This window comes from Aythya ferina, assembly GCF_964211825.1.
Source record: "Aythya ferina genome assembly, chromosome: 6".
Taxonomy (NCBI): domain Eukaryota; kingdom Metazoa; phylum Chordata; class Aves; order Anseriformes; family Anatidae; genus Aythya; species Aythya ferina.
This window is the reverse complement of record NC_140303.1, coordinates 41,124,487-41,148,191: the sequence shown is the minus strand read 5'-3', so window position 1 is coordinate 41,148,191 and position 23,705 is coordinate 41,124,487. Positions and strand designations below refer to the sequence as shown.

Here is a 23,705-nt window from a genome sequence, read left to right as displayed (position 1 = left end):
TCATTTTGGCAGATAAAGCACTTGAACAACAGTGAGTGAAAGAAAGTTGTTGCAGCTACTAGAATAGATGTGTACACTAAAACAATGAGAAGAAGAATACTGGGACTATTGATGAAGAACAAATGAGCAGGAATCCCATAGGAGGTTAATGTGTTAATGTTAACATTGATTTTACAAAATCTTAACTGTGTGTCGTGGTTTAACCCAGCCAGCAGCTGTGTTTAGATATAAAAAACTCTACCTGTTATATAATTTGTGCAAGTTCAGGACAAAGTTCTATAACACGTTTATGACAAAGGCAAGCATGAATATAGACGTGATACAAATGAGATTAAATACCATGCGTATTTTCTATTTAGTATACAGTTCCTTGGATTAAGCTACCCCACTTAAAGGAAGTTCTGTACAGTTTTGTTTCATCAGCTGTACTGCGGAGGCAGTATGTGGGCAGATACTATTTTACAAGAAAAGTAATGCCCACATGCTGACATACACAGGGGAACAAGGAGAACAAGAATTCTCTACGTTACTAATTACAATTATTAGGTAATTACAAAATACATAAATTAGAGCTCTCATGCATACCAAGCAATCTTTGACTTTGAACCTACAAAGTGATTCAAAGTTTAAAAACTGACTTTGTAGCCCTACACTAAAAGCATGTAATTGTACATATGCTTGTCATAGTATACGAAGAAGCTACGATTACAAGCTATTTATTGTCACTGCTAATGCTTTAAAGCAACTATCAGGTCATTTCCTGGTTTTCATGTGCAAAGACACAAGAGACTACAAGAATAATTATATACAAGGCCAAAAATGCCTCAGTTTTATAGTGTATTGTTACGTCCTATTGGCACAACTTAGACAACAATATTTTGTACGCTGGAAATCTAATTTGGTATTCACAGAGGAGGGCAATGATCGTATGGTAGGCACCATTTTCAGTGCACTATCAACAGAACTGATTGAAGTCTATAAGCATAAATTGCCAATAGGAAACTAATGACTTCAGGAACCAAAGGTATTATTTGAGCTTCAACTGAAAAGGCTTACATGTACATGTATGTGGCATGGAGTACCACAGGAACCTCTTCTGTAACAAGGTCAGTGGAGGAATACAGGTTCTTTTCACCAAAACAGCCATGGGAGGGCCGGCACCCATGTACAGTTTAATGCTACTTTGCACTACACACTATGCTGCATACAGGCTGCACTCATATTTACTATGAGTAGAGTCGATATAGACTAATACTAGTGGCAGAGTAACAGCAGATGTACTGTTTACTGATTACATTGCCTAGAGTGTCTGATAACAAATAGGAAAGAAAATTTTGCATGAAGGTGGCAACCTCTCTGGAAGGCTTCATACACTTGTTTTCTGAGGGGGGTGGTGAACAAGCAGTCAGTACGCTCAACCCACCCATTATTAGAAAAGCTTCCTTTCACAAGTCTGTGGCATATACTCTGCCTAGATGTCCTTCTGCTTCAACAGCACGTCTGCCCTGGTAAGCTTCAACTACAAACTGTAAGACTTCAGTCTTTTTTCACTAGATAAAATTGGTATGTTAATAGGCATAGTGCCAGAACCTTCTCTTAAAGGAAAAAAAAAAAAAAAAAAGGAAGGAGAAAAAAGCATTCCAGTCTACCATAAAAACCACAACTGCGTCTCCACAAGCTTGTTTATTACAGACACCAGCAGAGATTGTTACAAATGGGTTAGGTTTTGAATATCGTTACCTGTAATAACCAGGCATCACAATATGCACGCCTGCACTTGGCTGACAGATGTTTGGTACTTCTTGATCATCCATTTTGCGCACAGAGTCTGTGAAAGGTCCTGTAGCATTGATAACACATTTGGCTTTGACATCAAATTCCTGCCCTGTGAAAGAAAACAGCATCAATCATGTGCACCATTTGTTTTCCTGCCCACTGACACTCTGTATTATTAATCTGCCTATGAACCTAACCTACTGTAAAGTATATTGTCTTTGTCTGAACAGCTGGAATTGTTTTGGAATATTTTTTTTTTTTAGAATATTAACAAAGTTTTTATTTAATACCAGATTTGAAAGAAAACCTTTTGCAGTAAAATTCTGTTTTGTCTGCAAAGGCAGGGTAGGAGACAGGGTAGAAGTTGAGCTGAAATCTGCCTCCCAGACGAGAGATTTCAGTCTCAACCCATAGACTCAGTAAATGGTATTATTACTGTACAACACAGCATTTTACAATATCATCTTTGCTTGACAGAAGGGTTTGGATGTAAAGCTCAGTCTACCCTGCCAAAACACTGGGATTTGAGTGAAAAATCTGACAGAAGTTAAAGATGATTGACACTAATGCTATGCCACTGCACTCTGGGAAGATGGCTCCTTTGTCAGTTCATTGATATTTACCAACAGCCTTTCCCATTGCTCTTTGTTTTATGACTTCTGTTTCCTTAACGAGGAGCACACTCCCTTAAGAGTGCCCTTTCCTAGCAGCTAAAGCACAGTGATGCCTGCTGGAGAGCACCGTGGTGTTCACCAGCTGCGCAGCACCAAGGGCGCACAGCGGGCACGGGGCACCCAGCCCTCGGTCCCACACCTCCGCCAGCAGCACCACGACACACACACCTGTGAGGACGTCCCTGCAGCGTGCCCCGCACACGCGCTCCTTCCCGGTGCCCGGGTCCGTCGTCTTGAGCAAGCGCAGCACTTCAGCGTAATTGGCGGTGGCAGCGCCGTACCTGGCAGCAGTGAGGGCGATGGCGAGGTTCATCCGCGCGTCGTTGTGCTGTCCTGCAGCGGGGACGGGGCCGGGGGAAGGACACGAGTCACCTCCAGCCACGGACTTGTGGCGCGGAAGTGTGTCAGAACCGATCTGTCACATCTGTCCCTGTCACATTGAATAGGCGTGATGGCTGCTCACGCCTCACAGGAATTATTTACAGATCCATCCTCCGTGCGGACCGGGGCATCCCACCGCGGCACAGCCAGCACGGCCCTCGCCTTCCTCCCCCACAGGCACTGCCAGCAGTGGGGACCGCTTAACATCCTGCACCCCTGCACGTTATCAGACTGAGAATTAGTACTTTCACCCCCAATTTAGGAGCAGGCAAATCACTTTTTTACCCTTCTGTGTGTGACCATGCTGTAATTCTGGTGCCAAACCCACGTATTTGTTTGACAGTCCCACTACTACTAATCAACAATTCCCACTGGAAGTTGTACCAGACTACATGCACAACCCAAGAAGCAGTCTCTCAGACTGTGCTAAGTTAGTTTTCTGTAACTTAGAGTTTCATATGCATTTTAACTTCCCAACATACAACATAGAACCATCAAAAAGAAATAAGCAGACAAGAACTAATGAAGAATTCTTAACATATATCATTAAAGATTTATTACTGAAATTTCCTCGTTAAAGAAAACCAAGAGTGAGGCGGAGGGACCGTGAGGGGAAGATGATTAATTACTTTAAAATACTGGCTTCACCTGAGACTTTTCCTATTTATTATTGCCACTGAAGTTAAAGTCCAGGATGCTGGCTAGAAAGAATTACTATACATTAAAGGGGCCAGGTTCTGTGTGTCCTGAATAATTAATTTACAGAAGGGCTAAGCTTCCTGAGACATGGTTCACTTACCCACATGTTTGGACCAGTTCTATCAAAGATAATACTGGTAAAGTGATGAATTTGTAATAGATATTGTTGTTGATTTATGTTGCCAGCATTCCAAATGTTTAGTACAAATGGTTTATGCAAAGTTTGGTCCTTCTGATTCTGCCTGTGCATCTTGAACCACCGTGCAAATAATCTGCTTGTAACTAAAAGGGCAAAGTTATAAAGATGGGATCAATGGCCTCGAAGGTGCCACCTCCCCTCTCCAAACTTCTCATTCTAACCCAGTGCAGACGGTACAGCACCATCAGTCTTCAATCACAAGAAAAGTTATGCGAAGTGAACAGAAACAGTAATATGATAAAGCACCGATGAAGAAACAAACAGTAACTCCAATTCAGCGCCGCAAACAATGCCCAGAATAAACTGCAGAAAAGAACAGCAAAACAGCTTAGCGAGATGTCAAGGAAAGTTGCAGATGCTCCATCACAGCAGATGTATAAGACTAAACAGCCATCTGTCAGAAGTGGCAGGCAAATCATTAAACAAATGCATCAACATTTATGCTGCAGCAGTGTCAGGGAAGGGATGAAGTGACCTTATGAGGTCTCTCAAAACTTTGCGTTTTAATGAAGGGTGGAGAAGGTACAGTCTCATACACAAAGGGAGCAGAGCACTAGATGAAAGAGAGACAAAGAACAGCAAGAAGCTGTGTTACAGTACAGCAGAACACAGCGCATCCAGAAAACTCTTCTAGCCCAGGGTCAGAGGCTTTCAGAAGTGCAGTGATCTGGAAACATCCCTCTTCACTCTGGTGCTTGATTTGGGGGCTGCCTGGCCTATGGGATGCTGCAGCTCGTGGCAGCACAGAGCAAGAAATCCAGCTCAACAGAAACACTACCCTAGAAGAAGAGTGCCATCTATGTACGAATGAAACCCTGAAGGCCCTGTTTCATGCAGCAGAGTTTATTCTTTTATTTTAGAAGGGACTTAGGACCAAGAAGGCTTCCTCAGTTACTTTCTGAACCTTCATCAATTTGTTCTTGCCATCAGTACCTAAGCTGGTAGCTGCTACAAACAGGTTTTCCGCAGGGTGCGGATTCACCCCACAGCAGCACAAGCTACAGCAACAGCTTGTAGCGGTTTTAGTAGTCTGTGGCAAGTCTTACTGTTCAAGTTTCTGCAAGCTTGCCTCTTTGCAGTTCCACGACTTGTTTGTCCAGACCAAAGGCAATCTGGAGAAGCCACTCAGCAGAATAAATAATGTGAAAATAGGTGTAATTTCAAAAAAAGAACAAGCAATTAATAATTAATAATTACTTGTTAAGCCTAAAATCTAGGAGTTACACAGCATTTTGTCCAAACTCCTAATTCTCAGAGTCAGAGTGAGCTAAGGATATTATGCTCAGTGCATTTCACAATTTGGACCACTCTCTTCAAGGTAGCATTTGCATGCTTCTCATCCATTTTCCCCTCATCATTATTCTGATGCAAGGAGCCCCTTGCTATTATTCAATTCTCAGCTGTCCAGAAGGAACTCTGAGTGCCAATGTAATGTATTTGCAGGAAGAGGACTGAGAAATAACCAGTTTCTGATTAACTACACACCTAGAAAAACCAGCTGGCTTCAGACCGAGGTAACCTATGGTGTGGAGTCCTGGATACTTCAGGGTACACGTGGCAGAGATCTGTGGGGGTCTAGATTTGAAAGCAGTGAGGAGTGACTTAACCAGCTCAGAAGTATATCATCTGTGGAGAACAATACCTCAACAGTTTAGTAGGATGGGGTCACAGTACAATCGTTTTTCTACTCAGGAGCATTTTTCTGTTGTTGTTTTGGAGGGGTTTTGGTCTTTTTTTTTTTTTTTTTTTTTTTTTTTAAAAAGGGCCCTTCAACTCCCATGCACACACATTTTCCCCCCAGGCAGTGACATTAAAACCCTGTACTTCCGACAGAGTTATCTTTTTCTTGACATCTGAAGTGGTTGCTGTTCCTCCATGCAAACCAGCTAGTCACGGTTGACAAAACATTTTTCCACTGATTAAAGTAAAATAGCATGACTGAAAACAGCTAGGTTTGAAATAGTAATCATTCCCAGTTCCAAACAGGCTGGAATGTGTTCTGGTACTTCAATGATCCCTACCACTCTAGAGAGAGAGAGAGAGAGAGAGAGAGGACAAAAAGAAAAGCAAAAATTCTGCATCTCAATCTTTGTTTTTTAAAAAACTTTTTATTTTTTAGTTAAATGCCAAAGATTCAGGTCCTCCAGAACTAAGATAAAAGCCTCTAAGCTTAGCTTTACATGCCTGTTCTGGAGAAAGTTTTCTTGACACTAGAGCTTTTACCATGTTCAGAAAGTGACCAGGAAACTCAAGGTATAGTTGTTATAGTTGTGTGATAAACAGCAAGGTAACCAACGGCTCCTGTGCGAGGTTCTGTATTATCTACTTAGGACAGCTTTGTATCCATTGTCCTTCATTATCAGTCACTGGTGCTCCAAAGCATAACAGAAGACAATTAATTCCCCTTGCCCACCTTTCTATTAAACCATGTGTTTCTTCCAAATGTGATAAAACAAGAAGTTGTTTTATAACAACCGAACAGCTATGGCCAATTAGTTTGGGATTCTTTTTCGTAGTAAGTTAGCTGCCGAAGATCTCGTAACTAACCTAAGGGTGATACAGTGAATTTATAATTACGAGATGCACCACCAACAGGTGTTTGCAGACACCCTGCCCCAGACAGGTGAGTGCTGTCCCAGTCCTGCTGCTCGAGGGCTCATTTTATAGGCACTTTGCTGTATTCCTGCCAGTTGTGGTCAGCTGGATGCACCTCAAGGTGATGCAAATGGCAGCCACACTTCAGCATCTTTGGAACAAAGATCTAAGAGCCAACCACTGGAACATGCCAAATTTTCTTCATAACTCCTCCCGAGGTATCGCTCAAAAATAAGAGTGTGCTTAAATCCACTGAATTACTTCTACTAGGAAAAAGTGAAAGAACCGCCTTTCTCGTTATTTACTATTGTCATCTGCTCATTGTATAACAAAAGTTAACTTACCACAATTTTTGCTGAGGGTAGCCCACATTGCTGTTACCAAAACTCTGGCCTAACTGCTTTCATCAAAGTGACACCGAATCCTCTTAAAAAAGGAAAACACCTTACTCTTAGAAGGCACACTGTTGAAGACATTTAGTGCCTGAAGACATTTCGTCAATGTGTTCCACATAATTTTAAGATCAACAGTGATGCCATTTGGTTTATAATTTTTCAGTAATTTAGGAAATTTCTATTTTCATTCCTTCGTAGCAAATGCTGTATTTCTTCAAATAAGAACAGACAATGCTTCCGTTGGCACTGAAAGAATCCTCCTACAGGGTGCACATAGTGTACATTCAATTTTATTTTTATCAGTGCTGAACCACAGCCAGTAGTGGTAACAAAGCCCACAGACTGTAGAAATTTGTCTATGACTGATTCAGTCGTATTGTGTGAAAACCACCACATTAATAAGGCATTCCGGTAGTTCTGGTATATTCTGTACTGTGTCACTCTGACACCTATTACTTTTATATCAGCTCCTGCTCTCTCCTCTGCAACTCTATTCAGTTGAAAATAAACACTCAGTAGCCAGTGACTGGGAGGCTGGAACCTCTATTAATCCTACCAGTAACATTTTATTCATACTAACTTTTTTTTAAGCTAAGAACCAACATTTTGTTATTGAATAGAGCTGCTGCATGACATTTATTGATGTAAACGCACAGACGCTGCAACAACTGCCCCAAACACGCTTTGCAAAAAGACATACTACAACAATGCTGTTGCAGTAGAAACCAAACTTCTTGGTTTAAGGAACAGGCTAGTCCCTGCAAGGGACATGAAAGCCTTCTCACCTTTTCTCAATTTAGTCTTCTCTATTTAGGCATATCTAGTTATTGCTGTGGATGTCAAGCTTAATACAGAGTTGGAAATTAGCCATGCAAGAAGTTACATGACAATCCTGATGAAGTTTTTCAAGAGGACACATCTTACCATAGAAGCACCTACCAGGCTTCTTTAGAAAGGAAAAAGACATTAAAAGAAATATTTGCATGAGAGAACTGAGACCACAGTATAGCCACAACTTTGTATCTCCACATAAAGATGTTGTTTGTGTTCTGTTCTTTTAAAAACCTTCTGGGATAATAGCAAGCTAAATGCTTGCATGTTACTCCCCTACTGTTATCACTGAGCTCCACTTACTTAAAATACTTAACCTGCAAATCCAGGGTAGCCCCCTGGATTTGGAACATATCCAAAAAACATCATCTATATCAAGATGGGATATTGCTGGATCATCAAAACATTAGTATCCATTGTACCTCAACGCACTGATGTTCTAAAAACCATTTGAAAAGCATACTTATGTTCCTATACATTACACTCCTACATCAACATTGCATGAGGTAACTGCATTCATACAGGAAAGAAAACAGTGCATGAAATCAAACATGTTTTATGTGCATAAGAGTGCTTTTTTTTTTGTATATATAAAAGTCTTATCAAAACCTTACTAAACTTAAGGCTGATTTATAATTATAGATCAATGTACATAACTAAGATATCAGAGCTGCTTGCATCCACCAATTCTTAAATAGAAAGTGCTTAATTACATGAACATTTTTATTACAAGCATTAAAACAGGAACTCAACATCTGTTGTGGATACTGAAACCAGTTATTTCCAAGTTTAGGCATTGTGAATCAGCTGGAATGACTCAAAGATTGTTCCAGACTTCTTTCAGAAAGAACACAGTAAATTCTTTTCACCAAAACTACGTAGAATAAGTTGATATGTTAACATCAAATTTAACCCATGACTCAAGTAATTAAAAATGCCCTCAGATCCAAAATATTTCTCAACTCTGAATCACAAGAAACTTAAGCCAGGTCAAACGTTCACCAAAAACTAACAGACTTTCTAGCATACATAGCATGCATGCATTTGTTCTTGGACTGCTTCAGAGGGAAGAGCGTTCTGACTCAGTTAAATCAGTTCCATCAACACCCACATCTAACACAGCAATATCATGCCAGACTGCTAATACTTCTTACACAAATCATGTACAATTTTTATTCTGCTTTCCAGTTAGTTATCCATGCTGCTGAAATATGTCCTAACCAAGTAAGAAAGATGATACACATCTAGCTATGTATTTTGCACTGGAGGAAAAAAAGATGCGTGACATTATTTTAATTATTTAAGATCTAACCAAAGATGCATACATTTGTGAGCTCTAACTTCACAGCAGCATTAATGAAAAGGAAAGCCTTGTGTTTGGCATTTGCACAGGTAAATTTATTCAAACAGATTCAAATTCAGATTTGTATCAAATTTTTAAATACTACAGTAACAGTCACTTAAGTAAGTTCTTGCTTCCCCCATTTAGTACCAACTTAAACAATAAAAAAAAAAAAAAAACCTTCCTCAATCCTATGAGTGAGGGAGAAATAGAAGGAACTATCAGCACCTGACTGCTGGGTTCCCCTCCTCAGAGGCAAGACGACAGAATGCCCATTCACTAATGAAGGCTACCTTTACACTAAGGCTACCTTTACTAAACCTTAACACCCAGCCTGAGAGTGCACAGCAAAGACCACCCAAGGTGGGCTATAAGCATTATTTCACAAGACAAACTCAGAAGAATAAAATTCAAGATTTTCATAAGGCAAATTTAAAGGAACGAAGAAAGCTGTAACCAAGAAAATTGCATATATGGATAAAAACAAAACAGGATCACAATGAAGGTTAGAAAATGAAACTACAACACATTCCAACTGATGTACAGCTATAAACAATGGAATACATAAGAACAGAAGGTCCATAAAAGCTTTAAAAATAAAAATCACAAGACAACACCCTGAGAACATTCACCTATTCAACTGTACTATCATGGTATGGTACAGAAGCTAAAACTTGAATTGAAACTAAAGGTATCAGCATAAAAAAAAAACACGGCACGGTACCAGGCGCACTAGGCAAGAGAAAATTTGAAACTGTTGTTCTGTGCTACTGCTTTCTGATTATGTTCTTTCCCACTTCTTTTGTATCAGCCTTCAACTTGTCACTGCAATCATATTGCAGTGTCAGTGTAAGTAAAAGCACAGTGTTAAAATGAAACTAAACATTGTCACTGTCAGTTTGTGGAAACTGTGCTAAAGTGTCACAGCGAACAACCGTCAGGGCAGGTCTGCTGCAGCCACGCCACCGTGCCGGGCAGGAGCGCCACGATGCCAGCACAGCGTGCTGCCTGCCCACACGGTGCGACACCCAGCTAGGGCCTTGCGCTGCACCAGCTAACAGCTTCGGGTGGAGGCAAGCCTAAACTAGAGGCAACTTCTACTTTGCTCACCACAGTAGCTATATTTTAGGCATGAACCAACTCTGGACTAATTAGCTGGTTATGCACATGCTGTTTTCAAAGGACAGACGACAACCACTGCTGTACGACCCAAGAGAAACCTTCCCTTTCAAGTGAACGGGAAGTCGAGAAGACCCCAAACTGTGGGGACAGGGCCTGCAGTGCGCCATGGGGCTGGGCCGACATATGCAGGGCAGTCATGAGGCAAGGAGCACCTATGGCTGCCCCACTGCCCCCACAGGCCCAGGTGCCTTTGGCCTACACAAAGTGCCACCAGCACGAGGATGAGGAGCACTGAATGGTGCACTGCCCCATGTGCAGACAGCTTGCTCGTGGCCTCATAACCCTCCTCATAACCCTCCAAGCCAGGGCAAGAGCAGGCCCCGTGCCCCCCAGCAGCCTGGGCTGGCTCCTTCTCCTCAGCGGGACGGAAACATCCACACGCAGAATGTCTCACACGAGGTGCAGCATCACGGGAACCACACCGTCCACTTTCCCTCAACATACCTATAATCCTAGCTACAGTACGGAACAGAGTACATGTTAACTAACGACCTACTATTAAGTTCACATAAAACGCACACATAAATTACAGCAGAGTTACATGCTTCGACGGAGTCTTCCCTCTAAAAGCCCCAGCACACTGGGGAATACTAAGGTGTTTGTGGCACAATGTGCAAATAATGTCATTTTGCTCAGGAATAATCCTAAATCTTTTAGGTAAGATGATCTGAAGAATTATTCCCCGTTCACTTCTTAAGGGACGCAGAAATCATCCTTCGCTTATACGAGTATTAAAAAAAAAAAGAAAAAAACAGAGGCATAGAATTCACTAGAATATTCATCACTTCCAACCTTAAACCCACAGCGTACAAACAGATGAATCCAGCAAGTCAGAGAGCAAAGCCAATTTAATCTGTGGCTCCCCTGAGGTAAATGTAGTTCACAGTCCTGCCCCCACCCCAACCTCAGCCATAATCCCTGGTTCCTGGAGGTAAGAAAGCACTGGAGTGAGGAAAATTCTGCAGCGGGATATAATGATCCAAAATGACAGGGACAATAATGACAATGAATTTCATGTCTCCCAGTCATGAGCTGGGGATGCTTGACTGGGCTGACTTACACAATTAAATTGTTACAGGTACAGCAGGAGATGCAGTTATCATCTGCATGCTTTTGGGAACGACGCCTCCGGAAAAAAAAAAAGTGCTCTGGAATGCTCAGCCTTTTGTTGTGAGCAAAATACCGCTCCTGTAGGTACAGCTGTACCTTTTGACAGAGGAAAACTGGGTTAAAGATGCGAGCCATTTTAAGCTATTGATTTTATTCCTTTTGAAAAGGATAGAACGGGCTCTGATGGATAAAGCACTACATGATTCAAGTCACCTTGCACGGAGATGCAAGGCAAGTAAACAGAGACCCAGCTGATTTTATCAGAGAATTCAGAAGTACCATTTATGACAGATTACCTTCCCCACTAATATTTATACTAACGTCAGTAAAGAAAAATACCATTGCTTCTATAGGTTCAGCCAAAGACTTGCATTTCATTTTGCATGTATTCCACTAGAGGCAGCCAGTATTAGCTTTACAGGCTTTCTCATAGCAGGCTGCTGATTTTCTTCAGGATTTCACATACAACTCTATTATATATAACATGGGACAAAATGTATTTGAAAGTAACTGGATATGGAGAATACCGAGTCTTTTCCAGGTTGTACCTACAGTTAGTGTGCCTGCAAGGCTTCTCTCATTCATCTAGTTTCAATTTTGAAATACCAAGAAATATGGTTAGTGGTGTATTTCACCTATAGAAAAATCTTTTTAGTGACAAACTGTCAGAGAGTTTCTGTATCCAGGGAAGGAAAAAAAAAAAGTCATACAGTTGTCTGCATCTGTAATAGGGTAATACCCCTATTACAGCTCATAACATTCTCAAAATATTAATTTGTCAAATATGAATTATAAAGCTATAACATTTCATAATTCAGGACACACAAATACTAGGAAAATAGCTACAAGATCCTAAATAAAAAAAAAAGCATTTATTCCATTTTTGACAGTTTAATGAATGCTCTACTCTTTTGCATTGATTTTTGTGTCCGTGTGTGTATGTGTGTGCGTGCACGGATGTGTGCCTAGGAAGGATTTCTCATGGGGTTTGCTGTAAACAAGGAGAGCTAAATCCTCTGCCAAAGCTTCTCTTTTCTATCTTTAAATAACCTTCATATTAAAATATTTCAGGAGAGAATAAGCACCGAGAATGCATGAATACAAAGAACAGCTACTTACATTCCAGTAAGTATACTGGAAATTTGTAAAGCAAGACATTAAGCAATCAAATACCTTGATGTGGCCAAACAGTGACAGAAGTAGTATATGCTAATTCCTGTTTTCAGAAAGTAACAGCAAATTCAAAGAGCAGAGTCAACAAAACCCTGAAATCTTAAATTCATGACTGACTCAAGAGCACAAATTTTCCTTACATTCCTGAAGGCTCATCTTGAAAGACAAAATATGTAAACAAAAAAGTCTGCAAGCATCTAAAGATAGAAGACTTGTGCCACTTAGAATATCTGAACACTTTAAATAGTCTGGGCAGTTTTGTTTCTATATTAATGTATTCCCTAGTTTTTAACATAATGAACTATGTATTATTTAAATGGAGATTAATTCTTCCATTTAAAATGCTTTAAAATAATTCTGCGTATGATCTTGAAATCGCAGCCCCGTTCTGCATAGTGCTGCTTTTCCAATTTTCCTTGAGCTACATAAATGAAACTGACAGATCACTGCTCAGATAGCAGCCACATTCTTCCCCCAAAATGTTGCCTTTTTGCTATTCAGGAGTATCCTAATACCAACAAATGCTAAATTAAGTCTGACATGTACCCCTAAGAAACAAACTTGTAAGTTGTGGCTTCAAAGAAAACCTTGAATAAATAGGACACATTGTGTACACCCAGGCTAACATCCAACATATGCTTTAGTTTCCTGATGCTGAGACAGAGCAAGAATAGCCTCTGGTAAAGTCTGATTTGCTATTGCTGGTACTTCCAACATTTATAATGCACCATCTTTTTTTTTTTGCCTGTAAAAACAATTTAAAAAATGTAATTAAGATGACCACAGCAATGTTTTAGAACACAAAATTTCCATGAATAATGGATCATTTGACATGCCAGTAGTTTGATCAACAATTACGAAACAAAACAAAGAGCATTTCTGATCTTTCCCTTGCAAAAGAACACTGCAACCAATATGTATATTGCTGGACAGGTGGTTTTATCCAGTTGAAAAGTAACCTACATAATGAGCATTTTAAATTCTTCCCTTTGGTGGTGGTGGCAGCAATCAACATGCCCAACAGTGAGATTCTGCTAGTAGATGTTATTTAGAACTACAGAAAAATACAAGTATGAGAGAGACAGAAATAGGGAAAACCAAGAAAATACGATAAAGCTGCATTTATACAAGAGCTAAGACACTGTTCTTGAAAGACTAGTTTATCTACTCATTACATGGCAAAGACAGGGAAAGGAATGGACAGAGAAAGATGACCTATTCCAAGATTCAAACATTCTGATATTTTTTTTTGCCATTACTTAATGCTCTGGTTTATGACTATTTCTGGTAAAAGAACTAAAAGGAGTGTAATTCAACCTCATCTTCCCCTTCTCCACTTTAAGTTCAAATCCTACTCCCTTTGTCCTCCATTTCTTTGGATTTAGAAGTATGAAAGTATAGTGTTAAAATTCAAATCAGAAATTTACAATTTAATGTGCTTGCTGACACATGACTTAAAGCAGACCTACTGTTAACAGAACACAGGTTAATTGTTCAAGATAAATCAGTTAACATGTTATAATCCAATGTGAGTCCATTTACGCTGCAGACCATAGGCTGACCTATGGAGGAAATAATATGGTGCACGTCTGTATACAAAATGTCATCCTGGAATGCAGCATGTTATAAATGTATACAACATCATAATCAAAGTTTTTATTCTGGACAACAGATAGGCTCACAGTTGCAGCACAAACTCAGAGGTGTGATACCTCAGCCTTTTGGAAGCTTCTTCTACACAATGAGGTTTTGAGGAGCTACACATTTTGTTGTGTTTTTGAACTGCAAAGCTGTAATTCTCTAAATTCTAGAGAAAAAAAATCTATAAAGTAATAAGACTCTGGGCAACTACAGATAACAAAAGCAAAATAAGGTCAGTTACGCTAGTATAAACAAGTAGTTTCCACTGGCAGCAAAACTTGAAGTCTTCTTTTAAGATCTCTCACCACATTACTCTGAAAGACTTGCTAGCATTGCAGCTGTTCCACTGAAGGGAAATTAAGAGCCTGTCTGATACCTGTCTTTATTGAACTTGCACGAATAAACAGTGATTACACAATACGCATGCTTCATGCTAAAATGCCCTTCACTATTTGCACATTTCCATTTCTTCCCCTTTTTTCTTCTCCTTCTATTTTATACTTTGTTTTAAATATGCAGAACGTGAGTTTGTTTCCTATTGCTTGGGAATGCAAGAAAACCAGAGACATCTCGGTCTGAATGACTTTTGCATTGTATTGCTGCACAGATGTTTTCCACTAAAAGACCACATGGTATCTTAGTGATGAATTTTTAGATTTATTGCAACACTGTTTAAAACAATTATTCATCCAACAAACTTGAAGATCAACTTTAAGGTTATCTTGTAAATGCATATCCTTAGAATGCTGAAGTAGTAAATATCTGTGATATATCCAAACCATCTATTTAATCAGAAAAAAAGCTTCAATAGATTATAGATTGCCAAGTTCTAATGCTCTTATGAGAAGTGTAATTACAGTTAAGAGAACCACTTCATTGTTCTTACATACTCCTGGGATCCCTTAACAGTCTAAGGGAAGGAATAGCTTATGATAATGAAAAACTAAATCTGAATTACTTCTATGTGACAGCAGCTCTTCTTACAGTACACAAAAGTTTTCATTTCTTCAGTTTGGCACAGCTGAAGCACCACATAACCCCAGATGAGGTTATTTAAAAAACAAGATTTGTTATTTTCCTCTGTCTTAAAAATAGAGAAGATTATTTTTACTTCATACTAAAGAATGCAAGTCCATCCTTTTAGTCTCACCTACTCCCAAATAAGAACCTATACAAGCATCCAGGTCTGTTTTTACTCCACTGGGCTCTGTACGAGACAGCTTACCATTACCAACATGCATGTTTGTCAGAAGCCACACAAATACTACCCAAGTCCAGTGTGTTTCAAGAATCCCTCCTACTTCTTCCTAGTACAAAAGCCCTTATTGATAAACTGATGAATAGTATAAATGTATTGCTAAAAAGGGAAAAACACTACCTTTAAAATCAATTGTGTGAAGACCCTTCTGGCTTCTAAAAGGTCAAAAACCACACATGCAGGTAAAAAGGTAAAAGCTAAAATCTGTTCCACTACTGAAGTCAGTGTTTTAAGCTATTTATTCTTTGGAGGAATTTGCGTCTTTTTTGCCCTACTATCCTCAACACATCTGACTTTTTGATATTTTTATATTATCAAGGAAGTTTTGCCAAAATTTTTTTTTTTTTTTTGAAAGTAAGTGGAAGAGAACTGGAGAAGGGGGAATAGAAATCCAACGCCAATGAAAACACACTACAGAACAGCATACAAGCCTGATGCAAAAATACCGCACCTGCCAGATATGTTAATATAATGAAAAGCATCAAGAAAGTTACAACAGTATGCCCTGATACTCCAATTTGAGCAGCGCTATTCATCATTTTGTTCTTCCTCTACAAAATTCAGCAATTTCAGAATACCGATGTTCTGACAGTTCAGGGATAAAACTCGCATAACACTACAATGTACTGAGATACTGCAATATGGATAACGCTCAAGGCAGCTATGCATAAACAGACAAACTAATATCCTAGACAAGCAAAATTTCTAGGTAGCTATTTGTCAAGGAAGCCAACTAATCCCTTACCAATTTTGTTTACAGACTGTCTTGTATACCTGTAGATTCTGAAGGGACAGAGATGGGGTTAAGGTACTCTCTTTAAAGAAGATCCACCAAAGCACCTGTTGCTACAAAACTTTCCTACAGACTTACCACCAGAGACTTGTCTCACAGAACAAGACAAAAAGGCTTATCTGTTCTTGCATTACAAACATGAATCACAATCCTTCAAAATGTGAGGATGAGAGTAAGTGTGAACACTTCTGAACATGAAAACTGCTGTTTCAAGACAACCACAATAGTAAGTTCTATTAAATCACTATTCTGTTCTCAGTGAACATCGTAAGACTTGCAGAAAGCATTTATGTTCTCTCTCAAGACACTGATTTTGTATAAATACTATACATAAACATACCTTAATCTATTATATCAGATAGTCTTAACTCAAGCTGGAAGCATTTTTCCTCTCCTGATTTTATGATCTTTTCACTTGAAGGGGTTGCTATAGGACTCAAACAGTTTCTGTTCAAGTCTCTATTTGATTAGAACTACAATGAAAGGTCTCTTTGCAAACCAGAGAGATATATTGCCAGTACAAAAAAAAAAATAATTCATCCAGACCTCATCCAACCCTGTGTAAGAACCACAACTAGGAGCCAGATCATCTAAATCTGGTTTTAAATTATTTTCAAACCAGAAGTACACAACAGTAAACCATTTGGCATTATTGGAATGACCACACTTGCCTGACAGACAATTACTCAGAGTAAGTGTTCTGAGAAGAGCTCAACCCCAAACACCTGCAAGTAGTGTTCTACATAGTATGCTTTATACTAGGGTCATAACTATTTAAAACAAGGCAAAGCCCAAAGTAAACACAGGATTCTGAAACCTAATGATATATAACTATTAACTGACTAAGAATAGTTTTTACAGTATAGTCATGAGGATATTTGATTCTTCAGCCTGTTTTGTCTAAGAAGTTAAGTACCACATGCGTAGAAGATTTGCAGCAGAAAAAACCTTGCCTCTCCAATGCAGCAAAGTCACACACAGCTGGATAGTTGTAGGGAATCACCAGAACACTAGGAGGCTTTCACATATCACTGCACCCACCAGCCAAGAAAACAGATATATTCTCTTGTACATTCCATAAGTTATGGTAGTGAGCAATGTAGGCACCCATTTGACAGACAAAAATTCAGATGCAAAATGAATCCTTTGAGCTGTTGTTTTTCCCTTTGCAGAATCCACGTACCTGACATGCAGCTGCATGCGTGTGTTGTCCCCCCATCCCCAATACAGCACAAGGTAATAATGAAAGCACTGGAAGGGAACGTACCGTCATAGTAGACAATAGCTCCAACAAGCTTATCTTTGCGTAGCATTGGGAAGAGCTCCAAGGCCCTTGACTTGCTAAGGACATAACTGCTTTTCAGACACTGACTTCCTGCCACGAGGTCATACAGTTTTATTCCAACCCAGTAGTATGGCAATTGCCACCACCTGCAGGGGAAAAAGTTCCAATGAAGTGGAATAAGAAATGCATGCATGCACTTGTTCTAATATAGAGCACACTGAGTAACACAGTACACTATATTACACTAGTTTTGCTTTTGTATTATCACACAACTTCACAACATCAAGATACAGTGTAAATACGCAAAAAGTTATGACGTATTGTTCACTTCTATTTTCAACTAATCTGCTCACTACAGGAAGTCAAGTACATTCAAGGCTGTATTCATTCTAGAATTAAGATCATAAATTGTTTTTCTACTTCAGTGTAAAATGAAAAAATAAAGCTGTCTTGAAGGAAGAACCAAACTTTTGGCAAAAGATGAAAGTTCCTGAAATGCACATCTCAGTAACACCTCCCCACAGACAAGATCAACTAAATACAGTCCACTGCAGACCTACATGAGCTCCTACTATTACAAGCCCCCTAAGACAGGAATAAGGCCATACATTAAGGTTAATCAAAAATTAAGATTAATCAAAAACTCACTTTTATAAGTAGCCTGTTCTACTGAATAACTGTCCTTACAGATAAAAAAAAAACACCTAACACAAATCACTTAGTGTCTCTCATAAGACAAAATTGTTCTCTTAACAAGAAGTAGTCACATACAGCAGAAGGCCAGCATGCTGGCTTACTGCACTGACACTGGTAATTGTTAGGACTACACAGTACCTTGTGAAGAAAACAGTGCTATAGCATGCATTGAAGGCAAGGATGTACTGGAAAGAACAGTAAGTAATATCCTGGGAATTACGAGTTCACTCCAGCTGTGAACTCCTCTCCTTCACACCTATTGTAACAGTAAAAATGCACCACAGAGCTCACGTCCAAGCAGTGCTACTGGGCAGCTGTGATAGCAGATTGGTGCCATAAGAGAATTTCCTCTACTGCAATACGGCAACACCTCACCTCCTGGAGGACAAAGTTTGTGACAGGTTTAAAGACATGCTTGGAAGGAGACATGCGGAAACTTCTCTAGGGAAATTTCTCTAGGGGAATACCTTGCTTGTCAAAAGAAATGGTAAAGGAGAAGTACAATAGCAGAACTTACTTGTAAACAGGTAGCATTATAGGCAAAGGAGCTGATAGGTGAGGAGCAATTTCAAGCAGATTTGCACGCTCCTGAAGTGCTTCTTTCACCATCCTGTACTGTAAGAAGAGTGTATAGGTGAATTTTAAGTTACCCAGTTTTGTCTTAACATGCAACATTTAATGAAAAATTGCTTACCAATGCAAATATCTAACATAATTTTTACAGTTCTTTCAGAAACACTACCATTTGGTGAAAATTTCAAATATTAAAAATATCTTCCGAGCAAGTTGAGCACATTCATTCTGGTATCTTGGCACATCAGCTGAACAATTTTTCAGTTGAGCACAAAGGCCAATAAGCTATGTTACTGCTAACTATGAGCAGGAAGCCATTAAGGAGGTTTAGGAAACATCCCAAGGTATTGCTTCTATGCCGATTCCCACGATTTAATCCTGTACTAACTCTGAGTTGCAAATGCAGAAGTGTTCCTCTCCAAATCAATGAGTATCAATCAATATAAAGTTGCTCTTTGGGAGAAAAAGGAATACTGATTTCTATAGCTAGATAACTGTATGCTTTTTTTTTTTTTACCCCAATTAGTCACCTTTTCTATCTAATGACCATTATAATGACCATATTATGACCATTAAAACATATTTTAAGTTAGAGAGGTTTCAGTAAGACAACAAATTCGTTTCTCAAAACAAGAACATCATGCTTCCACCAGACTAAGACAACACAAAAATACATATAAATTAACATATAATTGCTTATTTACAGTATTTTCTTTATCCATTCTAAAAATCAATCAAGACAATTCCCCTCTCCCCTACTACCCCAAATTCTTGTCTGGACAGGTAAGCTCTTTTTATTCTCAAGCCAACCCTGTTTCTGCCCTCCCTCCCCAATCTATACACACAGACTAAAAGGTACAGCTATTTGATTGCCTGCAAGTTAATTTATGCAGAGACGGCTGCACCAGTTTCCCTATTCTGGAAAGTTCAACTGGAGAATACATTTTCCTGTTTTGTACTGCACAGCCACTGTACTCAGTCAAGTATTAAAAAATAAAGAGGAGAAGTTGGATGTAATTGGGATAAGGGAAGTGTCTACTAGCAATTTTTGCTTAACAACCAGCATAAACAATTACCTGCTCAAAATCCAACTTCATGATGGCCTTCTGAAGATATCTCACTCCACCATGGATCAATTTAGTACTCCTGCTGCTGGTCCCTGATGAGAAATCATCTCTTTCTAGAAGGGCTGTTTTTAGTCCTGTGTTACCAGAAAACCAAATTAACTTCTTAAATTACACAATTTGTATGTAATTCATTAAAGACACTTCTCTAGGGTAGAGACAATCACAAGAAAAATTACTCTGTACATGGATAAATTTGTATTCAAAGTGTAGTGCACTGTCTATATTGTAATGAAAAATTTTAGCCTTCTTCCTAAGGGAAAAGTCAAAACAGAACTTAAACAGAAGCACATTAAAACCTGGATATTTCACAATAGAAAGGCATTACAGTACATTATAGGGGCCATGCTCCCTCAAGCAAATTATAGTTTGTATTCATGGCAGGAACAGAATATTTTCATGAATACTCTTAACTCTTTGCAGCAGAGCGCTCTAAATCTATCACACTAATAATTTCAACAGCATCCCAGCCAGGCAGACAACCAGCATCTTTGTCTTCTTTCTTCAGGTTTGCTTAAGAGGTGCCCTGTGATGGGATCTGCTGGCACTGATGTGCTCACACTCAAGGAAGAGCCCACTGGATCAACACTTTGGAGACATCCCCGCAATACCACTGTGAATCCTGGCACAGCCATTGTTTTGCTCCCCAAGGAGTTTGCTCAAGAAAGCTGTGACACCCCAAACCAACCATCCAAGCCTTAATGCTGTTCTACTGAAATAAGAGATTAAGGATTGGAGGAAGACTTGAAAGGAAAAGCATGGTGAACTTCACCAGCAGTGGCAGGGCTCCAATGCAACCTTATTTGTTTAACAGACAAAAAAAAAGAGGGAGGTTTTCCTTAACATGGAAGATATGTATTAACTGAGCTAGGAACTGCAGGAAAGTGAAGAACTAAGTTTATCTGCAGCTTGCTGTGTACTTACCACAGCAGTGCCCATACAACAGACATCCTCCTTTTACACATTATATAGGCAAAGGGCACATACACAAAATGTTAGTTACTAGACACTACAAAGCATTTCAGACACGTACTCAAAATGCATGACACTGCCAGGTGCTGACAGTTTCATGAGCACAAAACAGGGGTAACCACATGGCTCAGAAACACGCATACGAGTCCAGAACACACGGTGCTTTACCATGAACACTGAGCATTATAAGGCTTGTTCTGACAAACACTCAGAAAAGAGTTTGCATGTTTGTGTCCCCAGTTACACTGAAGGACTGGAAAAAAAAGCTTTCTGTGGGTGAAGGCACGCTGCCTCATACAGCAGTCACTATGACCACACACACCCCTATGCTGTCTGCAGTACATCCTGCACATGAAGAAAGTGCTGATATCCTCGTTATGAAGGAGACTGGCATCAGGTTATTTGATGAAAGTTAAAAGAAAGATGAAAGATGTGTGATTAACAGGTGTTTTTTAACAATAAGATACAGGCAACAGCCTACAGGACAGCTATCACTGACTCCCAGGATCCAGAGTTAAGTAAATGCAACTAAGAACAGCACCACAGGACAAGAACTTGGCAATCTTTCACTTACAAAACGTATATAAACATATGTAGAAGGACAATCTGTTGCAGAAATTAGCATAGCAGACCCCCTCCGGCACTGGAGGAATCTTACAAGGCAAAAAGAGATTCAGCGACTCTGTTTCTGAAACCAACAGCAACATGACAGTGATGCCCAGGGAGGAGAGCACTACCTGCACTAGAAGCTGTCCCTCGGGTCCCTCCTTCACCCTCTTTGAGGAGTGATTCCTATTTTCAGTTGTTGAAAGTAGATTTTAACATCTGTTGATCTCCCAAAACTTACATCCTTAAATTATTACTGGTAACTTCCAAAGATCAGAGTAATTTATTTTTGTCAAATGTGACAAAGATTAATGGATATAATCAGAAATAATTTGGTGAAGATGTATCAAACACATGAAAAGCAAGATTTGTTGTTAAGTGAAGCAATCAGAATAAAAGAGCAAGTTCCATGAATGAACAGCAACAATACACAATTCATTAACCAAATGCCTAGGAATATTTCACACTTCAGAAGTCTACTGATATGACCAGAATATCTACTCAAAGTATAAATATAGGTTACCTATAATATTTTCTGTTTACATTTACAACTGCATTTTCCACCACAATGTAGCAAAGGCAGAAATTAAGATATCAAGTTACCTTTAATAATACATGAAAGGGTAATAAACTGATTTTGTATTCATCTCCCCATGATGCATACCTTACTGCTTAATCCATCTCAAAGCAATCACACCTTCCGGACAAGTGTTTTCTAATTCAGACTCCACATGACACTCCTGGAGTCGGGTGTTGCCTCTTACTTCTGACGTGACTACATGTTAAGAACCTGAAGAATTTTACAACTATATACTACTTTTTGCACTGTATTCTTTCCCCACTTCAGTTCCAAGAACTGAAACAAGGTCAAAACACACAGACACTGAAGTAATGATTGATTTCCTTTCATTGGCCAATTCCACTAAAAAAATGGATAGACAATGCGCTAAGATAAGCTTTTCTCACAAGTCTTTACACAGCTTTTTGAATAAAAAGTACAACATAGCATTTTAACAGAACAGGAGTTGATGCTACGGCCTCTTTCGGAAACAGAACCTGTGCATTCTCACCTCCATATCTACAGCTCTGTTTTCACTGAACTTGTAAAATCACCAATCATCTCTGAGAGCAGTCAAGTTTGACTAGGAGCTGCTGGCTACGGTTACCGTGCAAGGTGGATGACAGAGCAGGTGTTGGTGTCCTACATTTTCACCCCATAACCAGAACTCTGCACAGGACTGACAGGCTGCAGGAGCTGCCACACCATCCATCTATCAAACCATCTATCAGAGAACAGATGAATGCTACTACACATTCTCAGCCTCTTGCAGAAGTCAGGTGAAAAGCATCATCTTCAACTCATTTTACTTCAAGCTTTTCCTAAGTTAAGGCTACACATAAGGTTAAGATTCAATTCCTCCACTTTAAGTAGCTTCTTAAACCAGTTACACAGCTAATCTCCCACAAGAGAAAAAAATCAGAGCACAGATCTACTCTGTGCACCTGCAGACTGAATGATGCATCTTTAATTGAAAATCCAAACAGACTTCTCTAAATCCGCAATATAACAGCCAGCTATAAAGCAACAGAAGCTGTAGCTATCTCACGTTACAAGAAACGAGCTTGAAAGCCACTATGCCTCATCCAGAATTCATGCTTGCTCCTTTCAATGTGCTTGCTAGAAGTGCTGTGCAAGTGTTGTCTTCTCTTTGCTGCAGACACAAGTGTGACTACAGATAAACCTAAGTAAGAAGCAACAGAAGATGAGAAGTCCCTCCAGGAGTGGCCAGCAAAAAGGCTCATGTTAACATGAACTGCACATAAGCATCTAGACAGCAAAGACCGCTGAAACAAAAATAATGACTTTTTTCTTTGAGTTCATTTCAACTTCTAAGATCAGAAGGAAGTTTTATAACCAGGCATTCAGAGGACACGTCCTCAACCTTCAAGTGATTTTGAGAAAGCCAATCTGATTAATTTATCATAAACCAAGTAATCCAAGAACAAAACACAATTTATTGTCAAGTCTTACCCCTGGTGACTGCATCTAAAGCACAGCCACATCCTGTTGCTCCTCCACCTATAACAAGGACATCAAATTCACGTGTGGTTTGTAGTGCCAAAATCTGCTCTTCTCTTGTGGGAAAATCGTGCTTTATTGGAACAGTCACTGCTTCTGCAGCTTGGACATTCACAAAGGTACCCTACAATGATCAAAAACAAAACATAAGGATCTGTATTTATTGTGTGTACAAAAATATACGTGTACATGCAACAACAAGTCACAGCACTGTTTATAAACGTAAAGGAAAACTCAAATATTCCAAGTCACCTAACCTACATATGATGACAATGCTGTATTAAAACATTATGGAACTAATAGTATTAACAACAATAAGG

The 23,705-nt window shown here is 39.4% G+C and overlaps 1 protein-coding gene across 5 annotated transcripts in view; it reads right to left on the bottom strand.

The window, feature by feature from the left end:
- The window catches only part of GPD2 (glycerol-3-phosphate dehydrogenase 2), a 58,119-nt gene that overhangs the window by 15,652 nt on the left and 18,762 nt on the right, over positions 1–23,705 (bottom strand). For all 5 annotated transcript variants that reach the window (XM_084523664.1, XM_084523668.1, XM_084523665.1 and 2 more), the window contains 6 exons: positions 23,338–23,509; positions 19,680–19,804; positions 18,548–18,645; positions 17,317–17,480; positions 2,619–2,783; positions 1,741–1,885 (listed from right to left, as the gene is read on the bottom strand). In XM_084523664.1, coding sequence (XP_084379790.1) covers positions 1,741–1,885; positions 2,619–2,783; positions 17,317–17,480; positions 18,548–18,645; positions 19,680–19,804; positions 23,338–23,509 — 869 coding nt within the window. The remainder of the gene's footprint in view (positions 1–1,740; positions 1,886–2,618; positions 2,784–17,316; positions 17,481–18,547; positions 18,646–19,679; positions 19,805–23,337; positions 23,510–23,705) is intronic.